The following is a 27,696-nucleotide window of genomic DNA, read 5'->3' as shown; positions in this document are numbered from 1 at the left end:
CTCTCTCTAGGGCTGCTTAAGAGTTGGGGCTCTGCTCCCTACCCTGTACTGCTAATTTGTGGCTAAGTTTCGCATCTCCAGAGGCTCTCCAGAGACAGCGTCCCATTTTTGCACCCACCCAAGCTCTGGGCGAGAAAGACACGTTGCGCGCGGACGCATGCGCGCGCATGCGCAGCCTATTTTCTTCCTGGTAGCCCTTATACTCCCACCCCGGCGTAGGATGCCCCGCCCCCTAAGGCAAGAAGAGAGATACAATTGGACAAGAAGGCTGCCCATCATCCGGAGCTCGCTTTTCCTCCATGCAATTGGCAGCCCGGGAAAAGACCATTCCGCCATGGTCGGCTTATTCCTCGTCCAGCCGGCGCCACCGCGGAAGCTGCTATTGGCTGAGGCTCCGAACTGCGCCTGCTCGCTTCCGGCGCGAGCCTCAACGATTCCTTCCCCCTCCACCCCCTGCCGCGGTCGGCCTCAGCCTTCCCGCCCCCACCCCCGCTCCTCCACCATGGCCGCCTCTGTGTGGTGTGTGAAGAAGCTGGTCCTCGGTGTCCTCCTGTAGCGCTACTGCTTCACCTTCACCCCCCCAGTAGGGCCCGGATCTAAAGGAGCCTCGCTCCCCGAGTCCTTGAGGCGCCAGCCGGGAAGGCTTCCTGCGCCGGCCTCAGGGGCAGGACTGCCCCCCGGCCCCCCGAGGCAGAAACTTAGGGCTCTGCCCCCTCCTCCTCGTAGGGTCCGAAGCCAGAGCGAGGGCTCCCCTTCCACTTCTGCCGGGGCGGCGGCCTGGCCGGGGCCCCTCAGAGGCACAGACAGCCCGGCTTCTCACCGCCCTGGAGAGCTAACGGCTTTCCCGCAGGCAGCAGCCGACAGGCCCGGCTGGGCCGCCCGCGCCCCTCTCGGCAGGCGCGGCCTCGGGGAGGCGGGAGGATTGCGGAGGCACGGGGCCCGGGCCCGAACCTTCCCCTCCTGCGCCGCTTCTCCCTCGCCGCCTCGTCCCCGGCCCTCCGGAGTCCCCCACTTCTAGGACTTTCTCTCCATCCACTCCTTGACCCTTTCCCATCTCCTGGCTGCAGCCATGGATTTACCGAAGGGAAAGGGGGCGGCAGCAGCTGCTGCCTCAGGAGCTGCGGGAGGTGGAGGAGGAGGAGCGGGAGCAGGAGCCCCAGGAGGGGGGAGGCTGCTACTTTCAACCAGTTTGGATGCCAAGGATGAGTTAGAGGAGGTAGGTGTGGGGGGTGGGCAAGGGAGTTAAGAAATGGGGCTGAGGAGGGATACCGGGCTGGGGGGTGGGTGGGAAGAGGCCTGCAAGTTTGTTTTTGCTTCCCCCCCCCCCCCAAGGCAACACAAAACACTCTTTAGCCTCTTCCTGCTCCTGAAGGAAGTAGTGTGGGTCAATTTCCTGGACAAGTTGTCATAGTAACAGCAGCCGCTAGTGTGAAAATGGATGGGGAGGGGCGGTGTTGGTTTCCTAAGGGATAGATAGCATCTAGATTTGCAGAATATGTATTTTTTAATTTCTTTCCACATACACACCACAGGTATCTTAAATGATAACTTTTATACTTAGCTCATGTAATCAACTGCGAAGCAATGTATAGTATATGAGTGTGTTGGTGTCTGAGGGCTGACAGCTGGCAGTAGACTTTGCCCCCCCTCCCCCTTAGATGGCATATTTGACTTTGCCAGTGATTTTTTTTTTTTTTTTTTTTTGCTTGCCCTGGGGTTTGAACTCAGGGCCTGGGCACTGTCCCGCAGCCTCTTTGTGCTCAAGGGTAGCGCTCTACTCCTTCCTTCACTATTCTTGTCCCTGACCTTCTAGAGTTAATCATGTATCCCTTGTCACTGCTCACATTCAAGGAGACTTACTTAGGAATATGAGCCCCTGAACTGAGGCATGGTTAAGGAACTGTTATGAAAGTTGAGTTAGAGGTGTGGCTCCGGTGGTAGTGTGTCAGCCAATGAGCAAATCCTAAGAGACACTTTGAGTCTTGGTCTCCAAGGTCTCAACCAAAAGACAAAAGCGAAAGCCACTCAACTCTGGTTCCCAAGTTCAGGATGAGCAGGCCATAGTCCTTTTCTACCTCTTTGACATAACCCATACATATATGTATGTATGCATACATACACACACACTGAATGAGAGGTGACTGGTGACTGGATAGCAACTTGGCGAGTTATTCACTAGCAAATGTCAACTCATGGTATGGCTTCCCATTCCTATCATTCTCTAAAGTTTGTGTGTGTGTGTGTGTGTGTGTGTGTGTGTGTGTGCCTTTTGTCTCCTCCCTTCCCCTCAGTGCTCAGATTTGAATTCATAACCTATCCCTTCCTAGCAAGTGCTCTGCCACTTGAACCATGCCTCCAGCTCATTTTGCTTTTTCATGAATTTTTTTAGATCAAATCTTCCTGGGCTAAAATGGTATATCTAGATAACTTTTCCCCAAACTGGCTATGTTTTGAACCCCTAGCTTCCTAATTTCTGCCTCCTGAGGAGCTGGGATTACCAGGTGTGAGCCACTGCACTGGGCACTTTGTATCACCTAAGATGTCATTGGGAATGTAAACAATACTAAAAAAACAATTTGTTAAGTATGTTGACCTATGCTTGTAATCTCAGCACTCAAGAGACTGAGGCAAAGAATCAGGAGTTCCAGGCCATCCTGGGCCACATGCCCAGGGTATTAACTTTTTTTTAAATCGGTTATGGGGCTTGAACTTGGGAACTCAGGGGCCTGGGCACTGCCCCTGAGCTCTTTTTGCTCAAAGCTAGTGCACTGGTACTTTAAGCCATAGCGCCACTTCTGGTTTTCTGGTGGTTAATTGGAGATGATAATCTTACAGACTTTCCTGCCCAGGCTGGCTTCAGACTGTGATCCCCAGATCTCAGCCCCCCCCCCCCCCCCCCAGTAGCTAGGATTACAGGCATGAGCCACTGGCACCCAGTTTAACCTTTTATTTTTTTTTTAATAGCAATGGCCACCTTCATTGTCAGAAGTATTGAGCCCTGTGGTCTAGCACTGGAGCTGTAGGGTTCTAGAATGTCAGTAGTTCACAGCCTTTGCTCCCCTTACCAATTTGGATGCAAAGAAAAGACTCTTGTGTTTTCTCTATCCTGATTCCTACAAGGATCATTGTGGCTGAGGGTAGTGTGGTAATGAAATGATATGAAAGAGGAGACCAGAAACAGAGGAAGCATTAAAAAAATGAAAATGTTTGAAAATGAACTTAGAACGATTTCCAGGAAGCAGGAAGAAGGATCTTGGCATCCGTCTCTTTCCTAATCTCCATGGTGTAAATGTTTCCCAGCTTCCCTGCCCCCACTTTCCTTCTTTGCCCTTTGTCCCTTGCCTTTAAATTTCCCTACAAAGCTCACCATACTATTTTTTCCCTTAAAGGTGTAATTCTGTTATCCTCATTAGTGCAGAGTATCTCCCCATTCATCTAGGATATCTCTTTTGTTTTGTCTTGTTTTTTGCCAGTCCTGGGGCTTGAACTCAGGGCTTGAGCACTGTCCCTGGCTGCTTTTTTTGTTCAAGGCTAGCACTCTACCACTTAAGCCACAGCGCCAGTTCCGGCTTTTTCTTTTTCTTTTTCTTTTTTTTTTTTTTTGGCCAGTCCTGGGCCTTGGACTCAGGGCCTGAGCACTATCCCTGGCTTCTTTTTGCTCAAGGCTAGCACTCTGCCACTTGAGCCACAGCGCCACTTCTGGCCGTTTTCTGTATAGGTGGTGCTGGGAAACCCAGGGCCTCACGTATACGAGGCAAGCACTCTTGCCACTAGGCCATATCCCCAGCAAGTTCCGGCTTTTTCTATATATGTGGTGCTGAGGAATTGAACCCAGGGCTTCATGTATACGAGGTGAGCACTTTACTACTAGACCATATTCCCAGTCCCTAGGATGTCTTGTAAGGGCAAGACTTAGTGGCTTCTTCCTTTGAGTCTCCCTACAGATCTCTGTACACAAGTTGCCAAGCCCTGATATTGACTGACTGCATTTTGCTTGTTCTGGCTTGGTAATTTTCCATCACAGGCCTACCTATTGCAGAGGTAACAGAGGTAGCTTTCTGACTATATACTTGCTGTGTGTTGAGTGATAGGAAAGTAGGACGGGACAGATCCAAGGTCTGCCTTCCAGAGCTTATCATCTAAAGTCTTAAGTTAACACACCCACAAGGAGGCTTAAAAGAAAAAACAGATTAGGGCCACCATGTGAAGAGGCAGGGGTTATTCTAGTTGGGTGTGATTAGGAAAGGTCCTTTCGAGGCCTGGAGTATAAAGCATTCATTGGTCAAGAGCATCCCTGGCAGGGGCTGTGACTCTTATGCCCTAGGGAGTGTTTGTTGTATCTTTTCTTCTCTTTGGCCCCATTCTTCCTTTGAAGGCAGAAGTCTTGCCCATCCTCATCCAGTTTGCAGAGGGAATGAGATAAAAATAGTGCCAGGGATTGGAGGAGTTTAGAACATGTAGTTCCTACTCTGATGAGCATTCATAGTTCCCAGTTATTCCTTTGTTAAGGAGGACCAGTCACCACTTTGAAGTCAGGCTGAAAGGAGCAGTTGGTAGTCCAAAGAAGTCAGATTTTTGTGGTATCAAGATTTGAACTCAAGGCCTTATGCTGTCCCTCTGCCTTTTCCACTTATGGCTGGCCATGCCTGTAATCCAGCTTTTTAAATAATTAACTGAAGATTAATTTTTTGTGCTCATCATTTGAGCTAGGCCTCTACTCTAGTCCAGCATTTTTGCTGATTAGTTGAAGATAAGAGTCTCATGGCCAGGCATTGGTGACTCATTCCTGTAATCGTAGCTCCTCTGGAGTCTGAGATCTGAGGATCACAGTTCAAAGTCAACCTGGGCAGGCAAGTCCATGAGACTCTTATCTCCAATTAACCACCAGAAAACCAGAAGCGACATTGTGGCTCAAGTTCTAGCCTTGAGCAAAAAGGGACAGTGCCAGGCCTCTAGTTCAAGGCCCATGGCCAGGAAAAAAAAAAGTCTCATGGATGTTTCTGTCCAGACTGGCTTTGAACCTCGGTCCTTAGATCTTAGTCCCATGAGTAGCTAGGATTACAGGCATGAGCTGCCGGTGCCTGGCTGAAGTAGAACTTGAAGTCATGGATAGGAGTCAGAGTTAACATTTGTTAGGGCTATGTCCCTGCCAGCTTTTTCCCCACGGAATAGTTGATAATCTTCTCTCTGTGGAGCCGAGGGAATGGGCTTTGAGTTGTTGTTGTTGTTGTTGTTTTCCTAAAATCATTATTTCACATACAAGTGACTCTTAGTTGTAAAACATAGGTCATCCTATCTGCAGGGGCTCCAGGTCTGTTAGAGGACACCAGAATCTCAGATGCTCAAGTTCCTTAAGTCAGCTCTCCATATAGCAGGATAGGAAAGGTGGCCATACTTGGAATCCAACATGTTCAGTAGTTCCTTCATGATACCAGGCCTTGGGAACTGTGCAGGTTGGACCATATCTTCCTGTTCAGAAGATGATAGAACTTAGTTCAAGAACATTCACTTCTCATAAGGGAACAGAATGTTTCACCTGGCTGAGAAGTAATGGAAAAGGAGAGATCTTTCTGTCTTGCGTCTCCAGCCTGAAGGCTTATACCGGCATTAGAAAGGTTTCCCCCGTTCTGTCTACTGCTGTTGTCATAGTCAGGTAGTTTCAGAAAAGTTAGTTCAGGAGCTCCTAGAGATGATAAATATTTACTCAGCCCTCTGAGGTGCTGTCATAGAAGGCTTATTCCAAACTGCTATTCTGCCAGCAATTGTTGGCAGCTGCATGTGTGATTTCATTTTTATTAAGGGCCTCTAGAGGAAGGAATGGGGAAGAGGGGTTCTGTTATTCATTTGTAGGGATCTAGCTTTTTGTAGCCCTGAATGATTTTTAATTAATTTTCCCATCCTGTTTGGACAGGTAATTTCTACAAGAAGAGTAGTATCTTTTTACTTCTGTTGCCTGGAATGGACTATCCTATTTTTTTCCTCATTGAGTTTATCTGCTCATCCAAATTCTGGACTCCTGCTTTCTACATCCTTAGTGGGGCCTCCCTGTTTCACAAGTCCACATTTCTCCTTGACTGGGCAGGGACCAATACAATTGACTCAGGCCTCTGAGCAGAGCTTCAAACATCAGGGAGGAGCCTGGAGAAACTTTTGTTCAGTCCAAGGTCTCGTGAGTGTTAAATCACATCCAGATACCGCCAGCTCATAGAGCTGTGTAGCCAGCTTTGCCAGGATCTCAATATATCATCAGTCAGGCCTTTTCCCTTTCCCCTCCCTTTTCCTTCTCTCTTAGAAGGCAAAGGTTTACAGGAGGTCAGTAGGAGAGGAAGCTTTTCAGCCTGTTTAGGCCCTTACCCATGTACTGCTGTAAGGGGTTAGTTTTTAGGAAACTTTAAGGATATGTTGAAGTATTTACAGGGGGCTAGCAAGTCTGGTACTTATGGATTAGATGTGTACAATTGCTAAACTTCCCTACCAATTGAATAGATGATTGAGCAGGCTGGATGTCGAGTGCTTTCACAGGTTATTTAATCTTAAGAACAATCTTGGGATAGTCATTATCATCTTTAACCCACACAAGATGAACCCAAGGCTAGGTAGTTAGTACTGGTGGGTTTCTTCTATTCCATGCTTTCTGTCAGTTTGCACTGGTTAGCTGCTGCTTGATTTCTCTTATCTCTGTCTTTTGATTCCATAAAGATTTCTTTCTCTGATATGAAGCAGTATCTAGAATCCGCACCCCCCCCTCAATTGCTCTTTTACCATCTCACTGTGCGGGTTTTTGTTTGCTTTTTGCCAAATTCTGGGGCTTGAACTCAGGGCCTAGGCACTCTTCCCAAGCTTTTGCGCAAGGCTAGTGCTCTGCCACTTGAGCCACAGTGCTACTTGAACTTTTTCTGTTTATGTGGTGCTGAGGAATCAAACCCAGGGCTTTATGTATGCTAGGCAAGCACTCTACCACTAAGCCACATTCCCAGCCCTCTCCCTGTGTTTTGAAACTGCTGGGTTCAGAGGTCTTAGCAAGAAAGTTTAGACCAAGCAACAGTCTGTAATATCTGTCTTGAATAGAAAGGAGTGAGATTTCAAAAAAAAGAAGAAACCCAGCCTGAAGTTTTGTTCTTTTTTTCCCTCCTCCCCTTCTTTTTTTTTTTTTTTTTTTTTTTTTGCCAGTCGTGGGCCTTGGACTCAGGGCCTGAGCACTGTCCCTGGCTTCTTCCCGCTCAAGGCTAGCACTCTGCCACTTGAGCCACAGCGCCGCTTCTGGCCGTTTTCTGTATATGTGGTGCTGGGGAATCGAACCTAGGGCCTCGTGTATCCGAGGCAGGCACTCTTGCCGCTAGGCTATATCCCCAGCCCCAACCTCCTCCCCTTCTTATAGGAGGTTGGACTAGGTAATGAGGGATCTCAGAGCTCCTGGGTAATGAGAGTCCACAGCTCAGTTTTTCATGTGATCTGGCAGCTTCTTTTCACAAGTAGGAAGGTGCTATTTATTAAGGCTGAGCCTGCTGATCTGACCTAATTTGGGAGATAGAACTGATGTTAGTGTAAACATGTAATACCTTTAAACCTGGTCTTATTTTAGGCTGAAGTTTTGTAGCTTTTAGAACTTTTCATCCTAAAACAATTATATTCTCTGCTACCTGATGCTCTTACACAGGATAGACATGGTTATCTTTCAGGCCAAGACTACTTTCCTACTATCCTTACTTGTCTGTTTCTCAAAACACTGCTAAAGAAGCACCTTAAGCATCTCTCAGCAAGTTTGGTTTGTTTTTGTATTACCAGGGACTGAGCCTGGGATCTCTTGTTTAGGCATATGTTCTACTCAGCCACATCGCTAACCTCATTCTTTTCTTTTCCCATCTTTATAAATTATTTTTTAAATTTAATTTTATTGTACAGTGGGATTACAGTTACATATATAAGGTAGTGAGTACATTTCCTACCAAACCTGATACCCCCCTCCCTCATTTTTCTCCCACCTTCCTTCCCCCTATATGCTCCCCACACCCGAGTTGTACAGTTAATTTCCATCGTATTGTGTGTAAATTATTTTGAGACAGGGTCTCTCACTAAATTCCCCAGGCTGGCTTTGAACTTGAGATCTACCTACCCTTTCTTCACAAGTAGAGGGATTATAGGCATGCACCCCCACAGTTTCAGCAAAGTTTTTGGGGTAGCCTCTAAAATCAAACAGAAATCAAACAGAAGTAAACCAGTTTTTTTTTTTTGTTTTTTTTTTTTGACCAGTCCTGGGGATTGAACTCAGGGCCTGGGTACCGTCCCTGAGCTACTTTTGCTCAAGGCTAGTGCTCTACCACTTCAGCCACAGTGCTACTTCTGGCTTTTTCTGTTTATGTGGTATTAAAGGAATCGAACCCATGGCTTCATGCATGCTAGGCAAGCACTTTACCACTAAGCCACATTCCCAGCTACCAGTCTATCCTGCTTTTGTCAGCATTATAATCATTGGGAGCTGATTTACTTAAAATGGTTTTTAGATCAATCCTCATCATAAAGTTTTTTTTTGGCCAGTCCTGGGCCTTGAACTCAGGGCCTGAGCACTGTCCCTGGCTTCTTTTTGCTCAAGGCTAGCACTCTGCCACTTGAGCCACAGCACCACTTCTGGCCGTTTTCTGTATAGGTGGTGCTGGGGAATCGAACCCAGGGCCTCATGTATACAAGGCAAGCACTCTTGCCACTAGGCCATATCCCCAGCCCTCATCATAAAGTTTTAAAAGCCTCAGAAAATAGTTTAGGTGTTGATAACAGAGTAGTTCTCTGGCTTGAGGTATATTTTTTCAGTGTCTTATCAATATGTAGCATTTTTTTCAACAGTATAAATGCCTGAGAATAGACCCCAGTGTCTAAATCTCCATAGAATATTCGACAGCTGCCCTTGAAATAAGTACCCTTGGATTGGCTTTAATGCAGCTTTGTTTAACTGGAGAAGTTGGGAGGTTTTTTGTTCTGTCACTTTTCCTCATACTTTTATTGTTTTAGCAGTGTGGTGGGGATGGGTCAGGAAGGAGCATTTCAACTGTGCAAAGGTAGAGTGTTATTTCCATATAGTTTATATTTCTGTTTCCATACTTAGCAGTACATGGCAATTTTGCTTTACCTCCCTCCAACTCCCAGATTGTATTGAAGCAAGTCTGAGATAGGTCATTTCGCCTTTAAATACTTCATATGAATGTGTAGCTTAAGGCTTTTTAGCGTACTATCAAATCTACAAACATTAATAATACTCTCCTTCAAGCTACCTCATGGTCTCACCTCTGTCCCCTATTGGGTTTTCTAGAAGCCCAGGTTCTCACAGTTGTCTTTCTCTCTCCCTCTTTTTTCCCTTCTTTTCCGCTAGTGGCTTTCTCTTTTTCTTTACCATATCATGCAAAAATGTAAAATAATAATTCTTTGATATAATCAGTATTAGACCAGTATTCAGACTGTTCTTTTGGTTGTTGTTGGACATGGGGCTTGAGCTCAGAGTCTGGGCACTATCCCTAAGCTCGTTTTGCTCAAGGCTAGCGCTCTAACACTTTAAGCCACAGCATGGCTTCAGGTTTTCTGGTTAATTGGAGAGACTTTCCTGCCTAGGCTGGCATTGAACCATGATCCTCAGATCTCACTCAGCCTTGTGAGTAGCTAGAATTACAGGAGTGAGCCACAGGTACCCAGCTCGGGTTCTTCTTGATTGTCTCCTAAATTCTTTACTGTTCAAGTTAGTAGTCAAAATTCATACCTTGCATTTAATTGGTATGATTCTTTAATTTTTTTTTTTTTTTGTCAGTCCGGGGCCTTGGACTCAGGGCCTGAGCACTGTCCCTGGCTTCTTTTTGCTCAAGGTTAGCACTCTGCCACTTGAGCCACAGCGCCACTTCTGGCCATTTTCTATATATGTGGTGCTGGGAAATCGAACCCAGGGCTTCATGTATATGAGGCAAGCACTCTTGCCACTAGGCCATATCCCCAACCCCTGATTCTTTAATTTTTTTTTTTTTTTGGCCGTCCTGGGCCTTGGACTCAGGGCCTGAGCACTGTCCCTGGCTTCTTCCCGCTCAAGGCTAGCACTCTGCCACGTGAGCCACAGCGCCGCTTCTGGCCGTTTTTTTCTGTATATGTGGTGCTGGGGAATCGAACCTAGGGCCTCATGTATCCGAGGCAGGCACTCTTGCCACTAGGCTATATCCCCAGTCCCCTGATTCTTTAATTTTTAATAGCTATTTTAAAATTATTTCAAATGTAAAGAAAAGTTATACAGGGTCTCACTGGGTAGCCCAGATGGCCTTGAATTTGAGATCTTTCTGCCTTAGATTCCTGAGTGTTGGGATTATAGGTGTGTACCACCACCTTTGGCTCTTTTATTTATTTTGAGATGAAGATATACCACATTGTTGAGGCTGTGGTCAAACTCTGGGTTCAAGTGGTCCTTCTCCCCTCACTTCCTTAGCATCTGGTGCTATGGGTACACAAACATACCTTGCTGTCTTCATAGGCATGTGGTGTCAGTTTGTGTCACTTCTAGTGATATTCACTTGGGTTACTTGCTTAAGGAAGTGTCTTTAGGTTTTCCTACATTTGTTATTTTCTCTTTGAAATTAGTAGGTATTTTAATCCTATGTAAATAGATTATTTCTCTTGCATGTTTTACCTACTAGCTTTAGCACACATGATAGTATTTTCCAGAACTACATTTGATAGTTGTCATTCTACTATAAAAGAAGAGCTCTTTGTGTGTGTGTGTGTGTGTGTGTGTGTGTGTATGCATATGCCTATGCATGCACAGGTGCAGGTGTGTGCATGTGCAGTACTCATTTTGGAGCTTGAACTCAGCCTCATGTTCTTGCTTAACTTTTTGACTCAAGGCTGGTGCTCTATCACTTGAGCAACACCTTCACTTCTGGCATTTTGCTGGTTAATTGGAGATAAGAATCTGACAGACTTTTCTGCCTTGGCTGGCTTTGAAGTGCTATCCTGAGATCTTAGCCTCCAGAATAGATAGGATTATGGGCAGGAGCCACTAATACATGGCTCTTTTTCTTTCCTTTCCTTTTTTTTTTCTTCTGTCTGAGCCAGAAAGATGATCAATTTTGATTTTTTTTTGTTTTTTTCTCTCTACATTTTTTACCACGTCAATTAGTTTTACCAAGAGGTTTCATTTTGACATGTCCATATATGCATACAATGTATCGTCTTGATCAGATTCACCCCCTCTGTCACTCTCCCTCATCCTCCAGGTTAGAATTTTTTAAAAAATTATTTTGGGACCAGAAGTACTACACATTTAATTTGTTCTCACCCCTCCCCAGAGGTTGGAAAGGTGTATGAGTATTGTGACGTCAATGACTACTGGTGTCTCAGAGAGAGAGGCCAACGACGCCCTCAATGCCTATGTAAGTATTGGGTTTCCCTTACATCCAGTCTACTTCTGGGAAAGCAGGGAGACCTAACCATGGGACCAAAGTTCATGCTAGGGCCCCCAACCTAATGTCTAAATTATTTTCTCTTACTTTGGGAATTCAGCTCTTGGATTCTTATACATCTTTAAGTCACAACTTTGTTTGCTTGCTTTTGTTGGCAGTTTTTCTCTATTTTTGTGTGTGTGTGCCTGGGGTTTGAACTCAGTGCCTAGGTGCTAAACTCAGGGCATGGGTGCTATCACTGAGCTTCTCTGTACTCAAGGGTAGTGCTCTACCACTTGAGCCACAGGGCCACTTTCTCTGAGTAGTTTATTGGAGGGAAGAGTCTAATAAATTTTCCTTCCTGGGGGATGGGGGGTTGGCTTCCAACCAGGATCCTCAGATCTCAGCCTCCTAGGTAGCTAGGGTTATTGGCACGAGCCACTAGTGCCTGGCTTCTCTGTGTGTTTTTTTTTTTTGTGTGTGTGTGTGTGTGTGCCTGGCTGCTCTTTGCTTTTTTTTTTTTTTAAGAGAGGGTCTTGCTTTATAGCACAGACTAGTATTTAATTTGTTTTTTGTTTTGTTTTGTGCTTTTTTTTTTTTCCCAGTCTTGGGCCTTGGACTCATGGCCTGAGCACTGTCCCTGGCTTCTTCCTGCTCAAGGCTAGCACGCTGCCACTTGAGCCACAGTACCACTTCTGGCCGTTTTCTATATATGTGGTACTGGGGAATCGAACCCAGGGCTTCATGTATACGAGGCAAGCACTCTTGCCACTAGGCCATATTCCCAGCCCTTTTGTTTTGTTTTTGTTGCTGGTCCTGGGGCTTGAACTCAGGGCCTGAGCACTGTCCCTGGCTTCTTTTTGTTCAAGGGTAGCACTCGGTGACTTGAGCCATAGCACCACTTCTGGCTTTTTCTATATATGTGGTGCTGAGGAATCAAACCCAGGGCTTCATGTATACGAGACAAGCACTTTACCATATTCCCAGCCCCAGACTAGTATTTAATTTGGTATGTAACCCATACTGACCTCAAATTTAGAATCCATCTGCTTCAGCCTCACAAAGGCTAGATTTATAGGCTTTTGCCAGCAATCTCACTCAAATACCACCTTTTTGGGGGGAGCGGGGAGAGTAATACCAGAATTTGAACTCAAGGTCTTGTACTTGTTCAATTTGCTTGCTTGGCTGGTATTCTACTATATGAACCCTGTCTACAACCCAGCTTTTGCTGAATTTTGAGTGTTTTTTTGTTTTGTTTTGAGGTAGAATCTCACAGACTTTTCTGTCTGAGCTGGCTTTGAACTGCCTCTGTATGTTAATCTCCAGGGAGTATTATAGACATAAGCCACTTATGCCAACAACTTTAAAAATTCAGTTTTAGGGCTGGGGATATAGCCTAGTGGCAAGAGTGCCTGCCTCGGATACACGAGGCCCTAGGTTCGATTCCCCAGCACCACATATTCAGAAAACGGCCAGAAGCGGCGCTGTGGCTCAAGTGGCAGAGTGCTAGCCTTGAGCGGGAAGAAGCCAGGGACAGTGCTCAGGCCCTGAGTCCAAGGCCCAGGACCAAGGCCAAAAAAAATTTTTTTTTAATTCAGTTTTATTGTAATTTTTCCTTTGTAAATCATTCTCATGCAAGTAAGTTTGTACATTTCCATCAATCTGTGGTCAAATTATTTTATTTATTTATCCACTTTTTACGAGGCAAGCACTCTTGCCACTTGGCCATATTCCCAGCCCCTATTTATTCACTTTTTATGTTGGTCCTGGGGCTGAAACTGAGGCCCAGCCTACATGCTGTCCTTGAGTTTTTGTGCTCAAGGCTAGTGCTCTGCCACTTGAGCCACAGCTCCACTTTGGGCTTTTTAGTGGTTAATTGGAGATCAGAGTCTCATAGACTTTCCTTCTTGGGCTTGCTTTGAACTATGATCCTCAGATCTCAGCATACTAAGAAGCTAGGATTATTGGCATGAGTCACCAGTGCCCTGCTTCAAAATGATTTTTTTTTCTTTTTTGGCCAGTCCTGGGCCTTGGACTCAGGGCCTGAGCACCGTCCCTGACTTCTTCCCGCTCAAGGCTAGCACTCTGCCACCTGAGCTACAGCGCCCCTTCTGGCCGTTTTCCATATATGTGGTGCTGGAGAATCGAACCAAGAGCTTCATGTGTAGGAGGCAAGCACTCTTGCCTTGCCACTAGGCCATATTCCCAGCCCCTCAAAATGATTTTAAATCATTTAAATTTGATTGATTTTGTTTTGTTTTGTTTTTGGCCAGTCCTGGGCCTTGGACTCAGGGCCTGAGCACTGTCCCTGGCTTCCTTTTTGCTCAAGGCTAGCACTCTGCCTCTTGAGCCACAGCGCCACTTCTGGCCGTTTTCTGTATATGTGGTGCTGGGGAATCGAACCCAGGGCCTCATGTATACGAGGCAAGCTCTCTCGCCACTAGGCCATATCCCCAGCCCCAATTTAATTGATTTTAAAGTCATTTAAATCTAAGAGTAATCTTGGTTACACTGTAAATATTTTCCCAAGTATTGCCTGTTTATTATCATAGATTGTTCTCTAGGGCTTGAACTCAGGCCCTCATACTTTCATATGGCCTTTTTGTTTAAGAGGTACACTTTCAGTTCTGGCTTTTTGCTGGTTTATTGGAGATAAGAGTCTCAGGGACTTTTCTGCCTGGGCCAGCTTCTAACTACCACCTTCAGCTCTGGACTCCTAAGTCTCTAGAATTCAAGCATGAGCCACTAGCACACAGCTCTGTTATTCTTACTGTGCTTTCACTCTAGAAATCATAGAAATTTCTATGATTTGCTTATGTCATGGCCTGGGGAAAATATGCTTGTTATTCCATGACAGGCTTTTCATAGCTCCCTCTCTACCAAACATTTGTTAAGGTTACGATAAAGGTTGTGAACGAGAATTCTATCCCCATTGGTTGGTGAAAGCAAGAAGGGTTTATCCCTTCCTTCTACCTCACTTATAAAATGTACCTCATCTGTTTTAATAGGAGAAATTACCAAATTTAAGAGTTAATCATTTGTTATTATATGTATCCAGGAGTCACAGATATTCTGGGAGAAACTGTTCTCAAACTTTCTATTTGTGGTTAACAGGTTGTTGGGGTTTTTTTCCCCTCTTATTTTACAGGTATGCAAAGGGCCTCCTCAACATGAGGAAATCTGCCTGGGCCTGTTTACTCTTGTTCTTACTGAACCTGCCCAAGCCCAGAAGGTAAGATACCTGGTCTGGACCCTTTAAAGACATAATCTGGGAATATGGTGGAATTTACTATCTAACGGGTTGTAGCAGACTCTTTGACTAAAGCTAAATCACCTTGTACTCCAATTGCAATTTTTTTTTTTTTTTTTTTTTTTTTTTTTTGCCAGTCCTGGGCCTTGGACTCAGGGCCTGAGCACTGTCCCTGGCTTCCTTTTGCTCAAGGCTAGCACTCTGCCACTTGAGCCACAGCGCCACTTCTGGCCATTTTCTATATATGTGGTGCTGAGGAATCGAACCCAGGGCTTCATGTATACAAGGCAAGCACTCTTGCCACTAGGCCATATTCCCAGCCGAATTGCAGTTTCTTTAATGCAATTTTTAATGTTTTTTTTTTTGCTGTTTGGTGAATATGCATGCATACCGGTATTAGAGCTTAAACTCAGTTTCATGCTCTCACTTAAGTTTTTCACTCAAAGCTCTGCCATTTGAACCACTTCTCTACTTCTGATTTTGGTGAGTAATGGACTTTTCAAGTCAGGCTGGCTTTGAACTTTGATCCTTAGATCTCAGCCTCCTGGCTAGCTTGGAATTAGAGGCATGAGCCATCAGCGCCCAGATTTCTTCTTATTCTTTTTTTTTTTTAAAGCATCTCCTGGGAGATTGTTTCTTTTGCTGTCATTTCTCTTCTCTCTTCTTAGGCTGTTTAGTTTGTTGCTTGTGCCTTGCCCTTAACCCTTTTTACTTTTAGTTAATTTGTGTTTTTTTGCCTAGTCAAGCCTCTGGTGTAGCTGGGATAATAGGTATCTGCAACTAGATCCAGCATTTTTTTGTCAAAATGTCTTGCTAACTTCATGCTTTCAAACCATCATTTTCCCAGTCTCTACTTCCTAGGTAACTGGAATTTAGGCTATTTCGTTTTCATCTTATCATTAAGATCTTTGGAAAGAAAGAAATATCTCCAGTTTGGTGGTGTTAAATATTGACATGGTCCTATTAAAGCTTAAAGAAATCATTGGCAAAGATGAGAGTGGACAGGTTGAGGTTAAGGCTTTATTTTTTCTTACATTTTTCTTTCTTTCTTTCTTTCTTTCTTTCTTTTTTTCTTTCTTTCTTTCTTTCTTTTTTTTTTTGCTAGTCCTGGGGCTTGAACTCTGGGTCTGGGGCTGAGCTTCTTTTGCTCAGGGCGATCTCTCTACCACTTGAGCCAAACATAGTGCCACTTCTGGCTTTTTTTGTGTAGTTTATTGGATATAAGAGTCTCGAGGAGTTTCCTGCCCAGGCTGGCTTCGAACTGTAATCCTCTGATCTCAGCCTCCTGAGTAGCTAGAATTATAGGCATGAGCCACCAGCAGCTGGCTTTGCATGATTTTTTAAAAAATTTAATGTTATTGTCAAGGTGATGTACAGAGGGGTTACAGTACCATATGTAAGGTAGTGATACATTTCTTATCAAACTTGTTACCTCTTCCCTCACTTTTCTCCCACCTTCCTTCCCCCTACATGCATTTTTATAAATACTTTAAACTCTGATTTCAGGGTTAGGGATGTAACCCAGTGGTAGAGTGCTTGAGCAGCATCAGGCCTTGGCCCTGAGGTTCAATCCCCAGTACCACAAATAGAGCAAACAAAACAACAGAATCTTATTTATAGCCATCTGAGTGCAAATTAGTCTTGTCTGCTGGAAAGGCATATTTGTTTGTTCAGTGTGAGAAATGAACAGCCAGAGTAAGTGAAGGGGGCAGGGTATGTGTAGTATTTCTTGCTCTTTGCCTAGCTTAGCATGGGAGGCCACAAGACTGCAATGTCAATGCTGTGTTATGAGTTTGACCATCCATACCCAGCGAGGGCTAGATTATTCCGCTTCCTTTTGTACTTTGACAGTCCCATGAGGGAAGGCCACGTTGTAGGGAGGATGCTTGAGAGATTAAAAACAGGGAACAAACACCAGAATGGGATAAAAAGTTCCAACAAACTACTGCCAGTGTGCTGGTAATTATATCTGAAACCTCCCCAAGTTAGTCACAGAAAGGTTACAGAAGATGAGGGAAGTGTAGGTAAAAGGAAAATCTGTGTCAAGCCAGATAAAGAGATACTGCTAACCACAGAGGAACCTTGTCTATTTAAATTAAAACAAATTCCAGGGCTGGGAATGTAGCTTAACAGTAGAGTGCTTGCCTAGCATGCATGAAGCCCTGGGTTCGATTCCTTAGTACCACATAAACAGAAAAGGCCGGAATTGATAGTGTGGCTTAAGTGGTAGAGTGCTAGCCTTGAGCAAAAGAAGCTCAGGGACAGGGCCCACGCCCAGGCCTAGCCAAAAAAAGACATTTAATTTTAAAAGTTCACTTTCTGTTTTTGAGAAAAGATTTTACTGTTATAGCCCAGGCTAGCTAATTCTTCTGTTTCAGCCTCTTAAGTGCTAGGGTTATAGGCACTTGCTACCATACCCAGTTAAGAATGCTCAGTTTGGGTTCTGTCTTTTCTTTCCAAGGCCCTGGTCTCTTAAACTCCCCTTTCTGCATCACAGCAGGTCTAAAACTCTCTGGGTTCCTTTTTAACTTGTTAAAGCAAACCCATTCTGCAGTGACCTTTTACTGGGAGATGAAAAGCAGATGGCTTCCACCTGGTTTTGCTCAGCTTGTGGCATCAAACAGTATGCCTTTTCCTCAGAAAGGAGGTAGGGGAACAAGGAAAGAACTGAGAGCTTTGCCCAGCAGGCTTTCCTTCCTTATTAGAGAATAGTTCAGTCCTTTTTTCATACCCTGTGAGACAGAGCAGAGGTTTGTGATGGAGGTGCCCTATGGAGAGAAATTATCCAGAATGGGAAGTATGTTTACTTCCCATGTGCTATTTAGTATTCCATTGGTAGTGTTTAAGAGACTGGGTGATAGGGGTTGACCATGGGTTAGGTCAAGAGCCTTACCTTAGTTTATTGGCTGCTCACAAACCTGCTTCTTGCAGTGTTATCGGGACTTGGCTTTGGTGAGTCGTGATGGCATGAATATTGTCCTGAATAAAATCAACCAGATACTTATGGAGAAGTACCTGAAGTTGCAGGATACCTGCCGTACTCAGGTAAGGCCAGAAGAGGATCCTGGGAGTGGGAGTTAGTATGTGCTCTTTGTGCACAAGGCCCTGGATTTGATCTCCAGTTCCAAAAGAGGGTGGGGGTGGTATACTAAATTGTAACATGACTAAATTAGTTCCTTTTTCGAACTCGTAGGCCCTGCTCTTCATTTCTTTTTTTTTTTTTTTTTCCTCTCTAGTTGGTGTGGTTGGTAAGAGAACTAGTGAAGAGTGGAGTTTTGGGAGCTGATGGTGTTTGCATGACATTTATGAAACAGATTGCAGGTGAGTTTGACAGGTATAAAGTAGAAAAGAGAGGAGCCTACAGATTATGTCTAGGCAACAGAAAATGACTAAGCTCCTAAGGAACATGATTCTTGGGTTACCTAGACTTGATCTGATGTAGACATCTACCCATCTATGTTATAGAAAGAAATTGATTGAAAAAAACCATAGAGATCATCTGAAGCAATAAAGCCTACCTCATTTTCTTTCTTGTAGAATCCAGACCTGGGCTTTAGTGGTGTTCTGGAAGGGAGGAAAGAAGTGAAGGAAAATGATTTGTTCCCAGTTATTATGTTTTCAGAAACCTAGACATCCTCCCTGGCTCCAACTCCGTGTTTTGTATATTTGCTCCTCCATAATTATGACATTTGATTGGAGCAAGTCTGAGGGACAAACAGTATCACAGACCCTGACATTTAGGTTTTATTATCTTAGTGTCTGTGACATCTGTCTTAGCAACTGAATATGAAAGAGATCTGCTCAAACTACCTCTTCCATTCTTGAGATTACATGTGTTTAAAAATGACTCTGCTAAAAACAAAAAGTGAACATGAAATTAAATAAAATCTAGATAGTCTTGCTCCTTTATCACACTATTTGCCCATTAGTGCTTTGCCTTTTAAATAAAATTTTCCTAATGCCAGTGCTCCTGTTTTGGTGTATGTGACTACTAATCTTTGTGCCCTGTGACTAAGTGAACACTGAATTCTTTTTATCTGGACTTGGGGCAAGACATAGCATTGTTCTCTTCTTTCCTGGAGTTTTTTTCTCCATTTAACACTCACAGCCCCCACTTCTTTGGGATTAACACTATGTGTTAATTCTATCCTAAGAAGTTTCATAGCAAGGATTGGTGTCTAGAAACAAAGAAACCCTTGCTTGACCTGATGTGAGCCTGAGCACAGGACTTTCCAGATGCTGGGCTGCAGCTATTGCCAGCTACTTGCACCTTTCAGGCCTTGCTCTTCACCTGTGGCTTCTCGTGTCTCATTATTGTAAACTTGCTTTTTTTTTTTTTTTCCCAGGCCTAGGCCTTGAACTTTGGGCCTAGTTGCTGTCCCTGAGCTCCTTTTGCTCAAGGCTAGCACTGTATCACTTGAGCTATAATACCAGATCTGGCTTTTTCTGTGATTAATTGAAGATAAGAGTCCCATGGATCCTCAGCTCTCAGCCTCCTAAGTAGCTAAGATTAAAGGCATGAGCCACCAACACTTGGCTCGTAAACTTGCCTTTTCAGGGGCCAAAGTGTTTCTATTCTAGTGCCTAATGTATGGAAAAAATAATCCAGAAGATTCTCTTCATTGCTGTCTGGAGGCAAAGAGGAAAACTTTAAAGTCTGACAGAAGAGAAGGAAGTTTATCCTAGCATTCTGAGCAGCAGAAATAGGACCAGGAAGATGGCGTGAAGAGATCTATTGAATTTAGCTGAGCTGCTAATCAGAGTTACTGTATTCTGATTTGTCCCATCCCCTCCTTGGAAATTAGGTGGAGATGTCACAGCCAAAAATATCTGGTTGGCAGAAAGTGTTCTGGATATCCTGACGGAGCAGAGGTAGGTAGGGTCCATCATGAAGGGTGGGGCAAGAGCCAGATATGACCATGAGGGACGTGAGTATGGGAAATGGGGAAGAAAGGATGGTGGTCCAAGAACTCCTTAAGTTACAGAAGGGGAGGAAGAGGCAAATGAAGTAATTAATGCCATAGGGTGCCCCAAGGAACGAAGTAGTGGGAGACAGGTCCTTGCTAAAATATCTCTGAACCCAGGAAAAACTGGTTTCATCTGATAAGGGTTTATTTTTGAGCTAGACCTCCTTGGAATGTTTATCTATGGGGGGAGGTGGGAGGAGAATGAGCTCAGCAGAGTAGGGCCAGCCAACCACATAGGCCTGGCAGGTACCCCTTCTTCCCTTCAAGCATCTCAGCCCAACACATGCTCTTTTTTGGAGTGGCACAGCCATGGTGGGAGCGAGGAGACGATAGAGATCAGCAAATCCTGCTTAGACTCTACATATAGGGCTTGGAGGCTCCAGTGGTAGGGAGCATAGAGAGTATGTGGGACTTCCTAGCTGGTTCTTTCCCTTCCCCCTCAAAGGACCAGACATGGATGGTATGGGCTTGCTTCATATGTGAATTTGGGGAAAGAGCCTTCCCCTTGGTCCTGTAGCCCAAATCTTTGTATTGACTAATGTTTTTCTGGGTGAAGAAATCGAATCAAGTGATTTAGAGGGCAAATAGTGTCTATATTATCTTCAGTTTAGAAGAGTCGGCCTTCTCCCACAATTCACACTTGTAAAAGAGCCTGCTGTGTGTGCTGTGTTCCCTTCTGAGAACCACGCAGGCCTGCTGTGCAGTGCCACCTAGTGCACTGGGCACATTGTGCAGTTGCACTGGGCCTAGTACCATCACACCAACATGAGTAATTCTATTAAGGTTTTCTCCAGGTCCCTCCTTTTCTTAGATGTCTGTATCTCTCTACTGCCCTAGATATTACAGGATCTATCTCTTTTCATTATGCTCTTGCAGGTTTCAGATATGTTTATCACTTCTACTAGCTAGCAATCTTCTTAAAAGTAATGTGGTTTTTTTCTTGTGGCCAGATAGTTCCTGTCTCCATACCCTAAAGCTAAATTTCTCCTTTTGAGTGTCAAGATAGCCAGCTAGCTTCCTCACCCATTCCCTGCCACCCCCCAACCTCAAATTCACCTCATCTAGTGAAAGTGAGAACACTGAAGTTTAAGCGGTGTCCTCTCCACACCCTCCTTTTAACCCCCTTCCATGTGTTTTCAGGGTTGTGGCAATTTAAAAAACAGCAAGTGGGGGAGGGAATCTGCCCAGTGTCCTCGGCTAGTGTTTTTATTTTGTGAAAGGAAAAGGCCAGAGCCTTAATTAGGTGGCGTGAGCAGTTTTCCGGAATCAGGATGTTGCCTGGTTGGATTAATTAAACTCCCTGTCCTCTTCCAGTTCCCTGCTTTCCAGCAGGGGTGCCAAAGCCATTAGAGGATATTTGCTTGAGTGAGACTGCTCCCCAAATTTGGCACTTGGAGATAGCATCAGAATTTTAGGAATCTCTCCACTATGTAAAGATACCTCTTTTAAGCAACAGGGAACAAATAATTCTATTGCACTGTTTTCCCCTGGGAAATTCTAAAACTCCTAGGGAAATGGGTTTTGCCATCCAAAATCAAGTTCATTTTTTTCAGATTTTGATTTAGGGCAGGTGACTCATTGTCTGAGGGTGGGGTCAGTGGCTAGAGAGAGCTCCAGGGAAAGGTTTATAGCAGGGTAGGCTGCTAATGGCCCGGCTGAGAGAAGGGCCTAGCACAGTGTGTTCCAAGAACTCCAGGTTCTGAAAGGGTCTTGGGAAACCTCAGAGGTCCTTTCACTACCCTTTCACTACTGACTTACCATACCTTTCCTCATAGCAGACCGAGAGAAACTCTAGCCTATTTCTGTCCCTGGTACCTGACCATTGCTTGGCATATTATGGGCACCCTGTAAATATTTGAGTGAACATATCAACGAATAGTTATTTTATTGGAAACTATGTAAGTAATTGAGAGTGCCTATATCCCTAGCTACTGACTGAGGAGGCTGAGATCTAAGGATCACAGTTCAGAGTTAACCTGGGTAGGAAATTACTGAGACTTTTTTTGTCAGTTGTGGGGCTTGAACTCAGAGCCTGGGGTGCTGTCCCTGAGCTCTTTGCTCAAGGCTAGTGCTCTGCTACTTCAAGCCACAACCCCACTTCTGTTTTTTGTTGTTGTTTTTGCTTGAGTGGTTAATTGGAAATAAGAGTCTCTTGGGGACTTTTCTTCCCTAGCTGGCTTTGAATGGTGATCTCCAGATCTTAGCCTCCTGAGTAGCTAGAGTTATAGCCGGGAGCCACTGGTACCCAGCTAATACTGAGATTCTTTTATGTCCAGTTAACTACCAAAAAAAAGCTGGAAGTGGAGATGTGGCTTAAGTGGTAAAGTGTTAGCCTTGATTTAAAAAAAAAAAAAGCTTAGGGACGGTGCCAAGGCCCTAAGGAAGCCCCAGGACCCACACACAAAAAAGAGAAAAAAAACAAAAGAAGGGATTGTATTCATTTGATACCCACTTTCCTCCGGGATACTAGGGATTGAATCCCAGACCTTGTACTTGCTAAGCACGTGCTCTACCACTTGATGCATGCCTGTACGAGCCCTCAGTCACCTGTCTTTATTGGGCATGTACTAGAGAAAATCAGTAAGTTATCCTTCCCTTAGCTAGTTGATAGTTCAAAGTAAGTAGGCTGACCAAGCAAGCAAAAAACCAAAGTACCTGTTCCCAGTGTCCGATCATCAAACATTTCTGAGGCATGGGAACCAAGTCCCAATAGATGAACTGGAAGAGTAAAGAGGTGTAGACAGAATATAGTGCAGTATCTTCCCTCCCTGCAGAGAGTGGGTACTGAAGAGCAGCATCCTCATTGCCATGGCTGTTTACACATACCTCCGTCTCATCGTTGACCACCACGGGACGGCCCAGCTCCAGGCCCTGCGGCAGAAAGAAGTGGACTTTTGCATCTCACTGCTTAGGGAACGGGTAAGGGAGCAGAAGGAAATCAATGGAGAATGAGACCTGTTAGAAGGAGCTTGGGGGTAAGCTATCTAGGGCTTGATGTGGAAGTCTGATTCTTTTAGAATTTTTATCTCCTTTGAATTGGGTTGAAACGATTTTAGGAGGAGAGGGGACTAAATTAATGTGAAAGTCAGCAGGGCTTCATCACTTGCCAGTAACCCCTCATTCTTGGTAGCAGCCTTTACCTTGTAGCTCTTTTTCTTGAACAGCTAGAAGCACGTCCTTTGATTCCATCACTGTTTCCTTCCCCCATAGCACATGTTGTTCCTTTGTCCTCTCTCCAGAAAGTAAACAATCTATGTTTTTATTCTCTTCCTGCCCTTCCCTATCACTCCTTATACCCCCATCCCATCAAGTTTATGGAATGTTTGATGATTGGCCGGGACCTGGTAAGACTACTTCAGAATGTTGCTAGAATACCAGAGTTTGAACTGCTTTGGAAAGATATCATCCATAACCCTCAGGCCTTGAGTCCTCAGTTCACAGGTAAGTAAGTACAAGAACACTATCTCTGAGAGGTAGCAGTATATATGTCCTTTATGAACTGAAAGGGAAGAGATTAGGAAAGGAGCATCTAACAGAAGACATTTGGGACAAGCTAGGCTTTGCCAACTTTAGGCGGATATGGAAATGACAGAGCCACAGAACAATTTATGTGGTTTCTAGACAGCTCCTACTAGGCTGTTTTTAGTTCCTGTAAGAAAAAAAAAAAGACAATGAATGTAATCTTCCCCTCCTGTCATTTTCTTGGCTTAGGAGATGTGCCAGAGGACCAGTTTCCAGTTTCACTGAGTCTGTCAGAGACTCAGTGGTCAGTCAACTCATGAAACCAAATCAGGAGAGGAGGTGCCCCTGTACTATGGATATAACTCAATGTCCAAGGCACTGGTTCCAATCCCCAGCCCTAAAGAGGGAAAAAAAAGATTGTCTTTGGGAGCAATCTGGCCTTTATTTCTAAGGATCCAACTTGACCAAAATCCTCTTTAGGGAAAGGAAAGAATCTCTGTGTTTTACTCTGTCCCTTTCCCAGGGTCCTGCTGTGGTCTGAAAAATAATTCTACAAGCCAGGCACTGGTGTGGCTGAGATCTGAGGATTGTGGTTTGAAGCCATCCCGGGCAAGAAAGTGTGTGACACTCTTTTGTTTTGTTTTGTTTTTTTGTTTGGCCAGTCCTGGGGCTTGAAGTCAGGGCCTGAGCACTGTCCCTGGCTTCTTTTTGCTTAAGGCTAGCACTCTACCACTTGAGCCACAGTGCCACTTCCGGCTTTTTCTGTATGTGTGGTGCTGAGGAATCAAACTCAGGGCTTCATGTATATGAGGCAAACACTCTTGCCACTAGGCCTTATTCCCAGCCCAGTTTGTGACACTCTTATCTCCAATTAAGCACAGAAAAAGCTGAAAGTGGCACTGTGGCTCAAGTGGTAGAGTACTAGCCTTGAGCAGAATAGCTCAGAAACAGTACCCAGGCACTAAGTTCAAGCCCCAAGACTGGCAAAAAAATAAAAGTCTACAACTTTGTTCCCTTCCTCATCCCAACACACACACAAACACACACACACTCACACTCACACTCATCCAGGATCTGGGAGTGAAGAAAGTGCTGGTACCTACTACCTGATACTCTACTGTTAACCTTAATCATGTATCACGTTGTTCTGTGTACCTCCTTTATGTTAGGCACCCATGTTATTACTAATTTAATAACCCTGAAAGATGGGTATTTTACTTTATATACTCACAGATAAAGAAACTAAAGTTCAAAGAGATTAAATAATTTATCCAAGGCTATACAGTTAGTAAATGACAGAAGCAGATTGGGATTCTTTCTGACTCTAGAACTGAGGTTATGCCACATAATGTTGATCCCAGCATCCGACAGTCAGACCCTCAGAAACAGTAAGATAGGCTAGGGCTGCTCATGTTTTCCCACCCATTGCAACTGCAGTTATCTGAATGTGGGGCTCTGAAAGGCCAGCAGAAGGGATCGGTATAGCTGGATGTGGTTGGAATTTCTGTGTGTACCTGTGCTTGACCTCCCTTGGTCTGGTCTTAGAACTGTCCCATGAACAAAACCACTGGCCATCAGTACCTAGCTCAGGTTCCCTGCCTTTCAGACCTATTTGATCCTCAGGCTTCTCCATTTTCTCTTCCCTTTCACACTTGGTTTAGGTATCCTACAGCTTCTACAGTCAAGAACATCCCGAAAATTCCTAGCATGTCGCCTAACTCCTGACATGGAGACTAAGCTCCTCTTCATGACTTCCCGGGTAAGCTGACCTATTAGAGCAGCAAGAGGGTTTTCTGTCTGTTGACAGATCTGTTATCATTGAGTCCTGGTGTCATGCATGGATGAATAGATGCCCCTTACCCACTGCTGGCTCCTTTCTTCTGATCATTCTAACATTGTACTTGGTGCTGAGGATTGGGGGTACGTTGCTGAGTAAATGATAGATGGGATTCTAGCTTTTTTTTTTTTCTGGGGTTTGAACCTGTACTCAGTTTTTCTGTATACTTAAGCCAGCCCTTCTTTTTACTTGTTATTTTTGAGTTAGGGTTTCATTTTGTACACTGGCGTGTGCCTGCTAAAACTATAATCCACCTACTTTAGGGTCCCCTTTGTTGCTAGGATCATAAGCACATGCCTTGTCCACCTTTCCTCTGTGAGGAGCGTGTCTCATGGATTTTTCTGCTCAGGCTGGTTTAGATTTGGAATCTTCCCAATCTCAGCCTTCTATGTGGCACCATTGAACCCAGCTATGGAATTAAAAAGTCTTGTGAGCTTTTCTTCTTAGTCTGGCCTTAAGCTAGGATCCTCCTTTCTTAGCCTAAGTGTCATTGGCCCTTGGCTTGAATTATAGCTCTTTTGTTTGTTTTGTTGTTTTGTTTTGTTGGCCAGTCCTGGGGCTTAGACTCAGGGCCTAAGCACTGTCTCTGGCTTCTGTTTGCTCAAGGCTAGCACTCTACCTCTTGAGCCACAGAGCCACTTCTGGCTTTTTCAGTTTATGTGGTGCTGAGGAATCAAACCCAGGGCTTCATGCATGCTGCGCAAGCACTCTACCACTAAGCCACATTACCAGCCCTAAGCTTTTGTTTTGTCTTAAACAGTGATACCAAGTTGCATAGAAATGATACATTTACTAGTGTGAACTGTAATATAAAACGAGTAAAGTAAGCTGGGTGCTGGTGGCTCATGCCTGTAATTCTAGCAGCCTAGGAGGCTGAGATCTGAGGATTTTGTTTGGAAGCCAGCCTGGGCAGAAAAGTCCCAATGAGACTCTTATCTCCAATTAACCACTCAAAAACCAGAAATGGCACTGTGGCTCAAGTGGTAGAGCACTAGCTTTGAGCACAAAGAGATTCAGCATCCAGGTCCTGAGTTCAAGCCACACATTGGGGGAGTGGGTGCTAGTAAAGTGAGAATATATCCATTCTGTTAGTAGTTATTGCTGGAGAACTATGAGCAGACAGGACGAGAGCCATGGTTTCCAAACATGGCTTAACTTTGGTAGAATTGCTTGAAGAACACAAGTGGAACTTCCTGGGTCCCACTCTCCCAGAGATCTGATTGAGGAAACTTGTTTTTAGCAGCTTCTCTGACTAAGAGAACTAATACCCTAGCTAGCTTTCAAATTACTAAGACACCCCAGAGAACTGGGCAATCCTTTGTGATAGCCAGTAGTTAAGTGTTAGAATTTAGATTCAAGTTAGTTAAAAAATATATATTTATTTATTTTGAGCCATGGGGCTTGAACTCTGGCCTGGGTGCTGCCCTGACAGCTCTTCCGCTCAATGCTAATGCTCTACCACTTGAGCTACAGTGCTACTTCCAGTTTTCTAGGTCAGTATGGACTGGTTAACAGGCTTAGGTTTACTCTTGAAGAACATTCCTTACTGTTCACCAATTATTCAAGAAAACAAGAAAGGATTATGTTTATAACCAGAGAACCAGTGGCTAGTACAGAAGTCAGTCAAAACAGACTATAGTAGCAGTCAGGAGTAAATGTGGCATCAAGTTGATGGCAAAATGAATGTAGCACTGACATGAAAGGTGAGCTAGAAAGACTTTCAGCAGTTTTTTTCTTTTAATTGTATTGTTATTAAGGTGTTGTGTAGATGGGTTGCCATTTTTTTCAGCAGTTTGTCTTAAGTCAAAGTCCCCCCACAGGAGAGGAGACTTGAAAGACAGTACAAACTGTGTAAGTTGTGGGAAAAAAATAGAGGAATAGACCAAGCTTATAGTTTTGTGATGCTAGTTTTCTTCTTTGCCTCCTTCCTTGCTTCTTCCTTCTCCTTCCTTCTTCCTTTTCCTTTTCTTCCATCTTTCTTCTCTTCCTCCTCCTCTTCTTCTCCTCCTTCTCTTCCTCTTTTCTTCTTCTCTTTTCTTTCTTCTTTTTCTTCTTCTTCACTTGTACTAGAGATAAGAGTCTCCCAGATTTGTTGCCTGCCCCAGCTTCATACTGAGAATCTCAGATCTCTTAGATTTCAGCCACCTGAATAGCTAGGGTTATGGGCATGATCCATTCTTCTACTCAGGAATTCCATTGTCCTTTGAAAATTTCTTTTTCAATTTCTCCCTCCTGTAGGTACGATTTGGTCAACAAAAACGATACCAAGATTGGTTCCAGCGCCAGTACCTGTCAACCCCAGACAGTCAGTCTCTGCGCTGTGACCTCATTCGCTACATCTGTGGAGTAGTCCACCCTTCTAATGAAGTACTAAGTTCAGATATCTTGCCGCGATGGGCCATCATTGGTTGGCTCCTGACAACATGCACAGTAAGCAGTTGGGGCACGGGGTAGAGGATATTGAGTGGCCAAGGATGCCTCTCCCATACTGTTCCTTACTGACTCTGCAGGTACAGCTGAACCCTAAGGGCCCTTCATTGTGGTCCCCCGAATTACTCCTTTTGTGTCTCTAGAACTTTAATCCTATTTTTTTATCTTGGTTAGGATTGAATAGGTTCGTCTACCTTTTTATTGTCAATTCTCAGAAGTTTAGATTTCTGAATCATTCCTTTTTCCTGTTAGCGCCTAGTTTTTCCTCTGAACTGTTCCTTATTTGGGGTTTGTATTCTGTTGTTTTGTTCTTGAGACAGGGTCATGCCATGGAACCTAGACTGGCCT

General features: G+C 44.5%; 1 protein-coding gene across 1 annotated transcript in view; it reads left to right on the top strand.

Annotated features, from left to right (window-relative positions):
• The first annotated feature begins 336 nt into the window (after positions 1-336).
• Ints3 (integrator complex subunit 3) overlaps positions 337-27,696 on the top strand; it is a 45,755-nt gene continuing 18,395 nt past the window's right edge. The window contains exons 1-10 of the mRNA XM_048357789.1: positions 337-1,216; positions 11,310-11,393; positions 14,551-14,634; positions 17,584-17,697; positions 17,889-17,973; positions 19,458-19,524; positions 22,394-22,538; positions 22,931-23,060; positions 24,743-24,840; positions 27,157-27,348. Coding sequence (XP_048213746.1) covers positions 1,070-1,216; positions 11,310-11,393; positions 14,551-14,634; positions 17,584-17,697; positions 17,889-17,973; positions 19,458-19,524; positions 22,394-22,538; positions 22,931-23,060; positions 24,743-24,840; positions 27,157-27,348 — 1,146 coding nt within the window. The 5' untranslated portion in view covers positions 337-1,069. The remainder of the gene's footprint in view (positions 1,217-11,309; positions 11,394-14,550; positions 14,635-17,583; positions 17,698-17,888; positions 17,974-19,457; positions 19,525-22,393; positions 22,539-22,930; positions 23,061-24,742; positions 24,841-27,156; positions 27,349-27,696) is intronic.

Source organism: Perognathus longimembris, chromosome 11 (genome assembly GCF_023159225.1).
Source record: "Perognathus longimembris pacificus isolate PPM17 chromosome 11, ASM2315922v1, whole genome shotgun sequence".
Lineage (NCBI taxonomy): Eukaryota > Metazoa > Chordata > Mammalia > Rodentia > Heteromyidae > Perognathus > Perognathus longimembris.
Note: the sequence above shows the minus strand (reverse complement) of the source record. Positions and strands in the feature narration are given on the sequence as shown.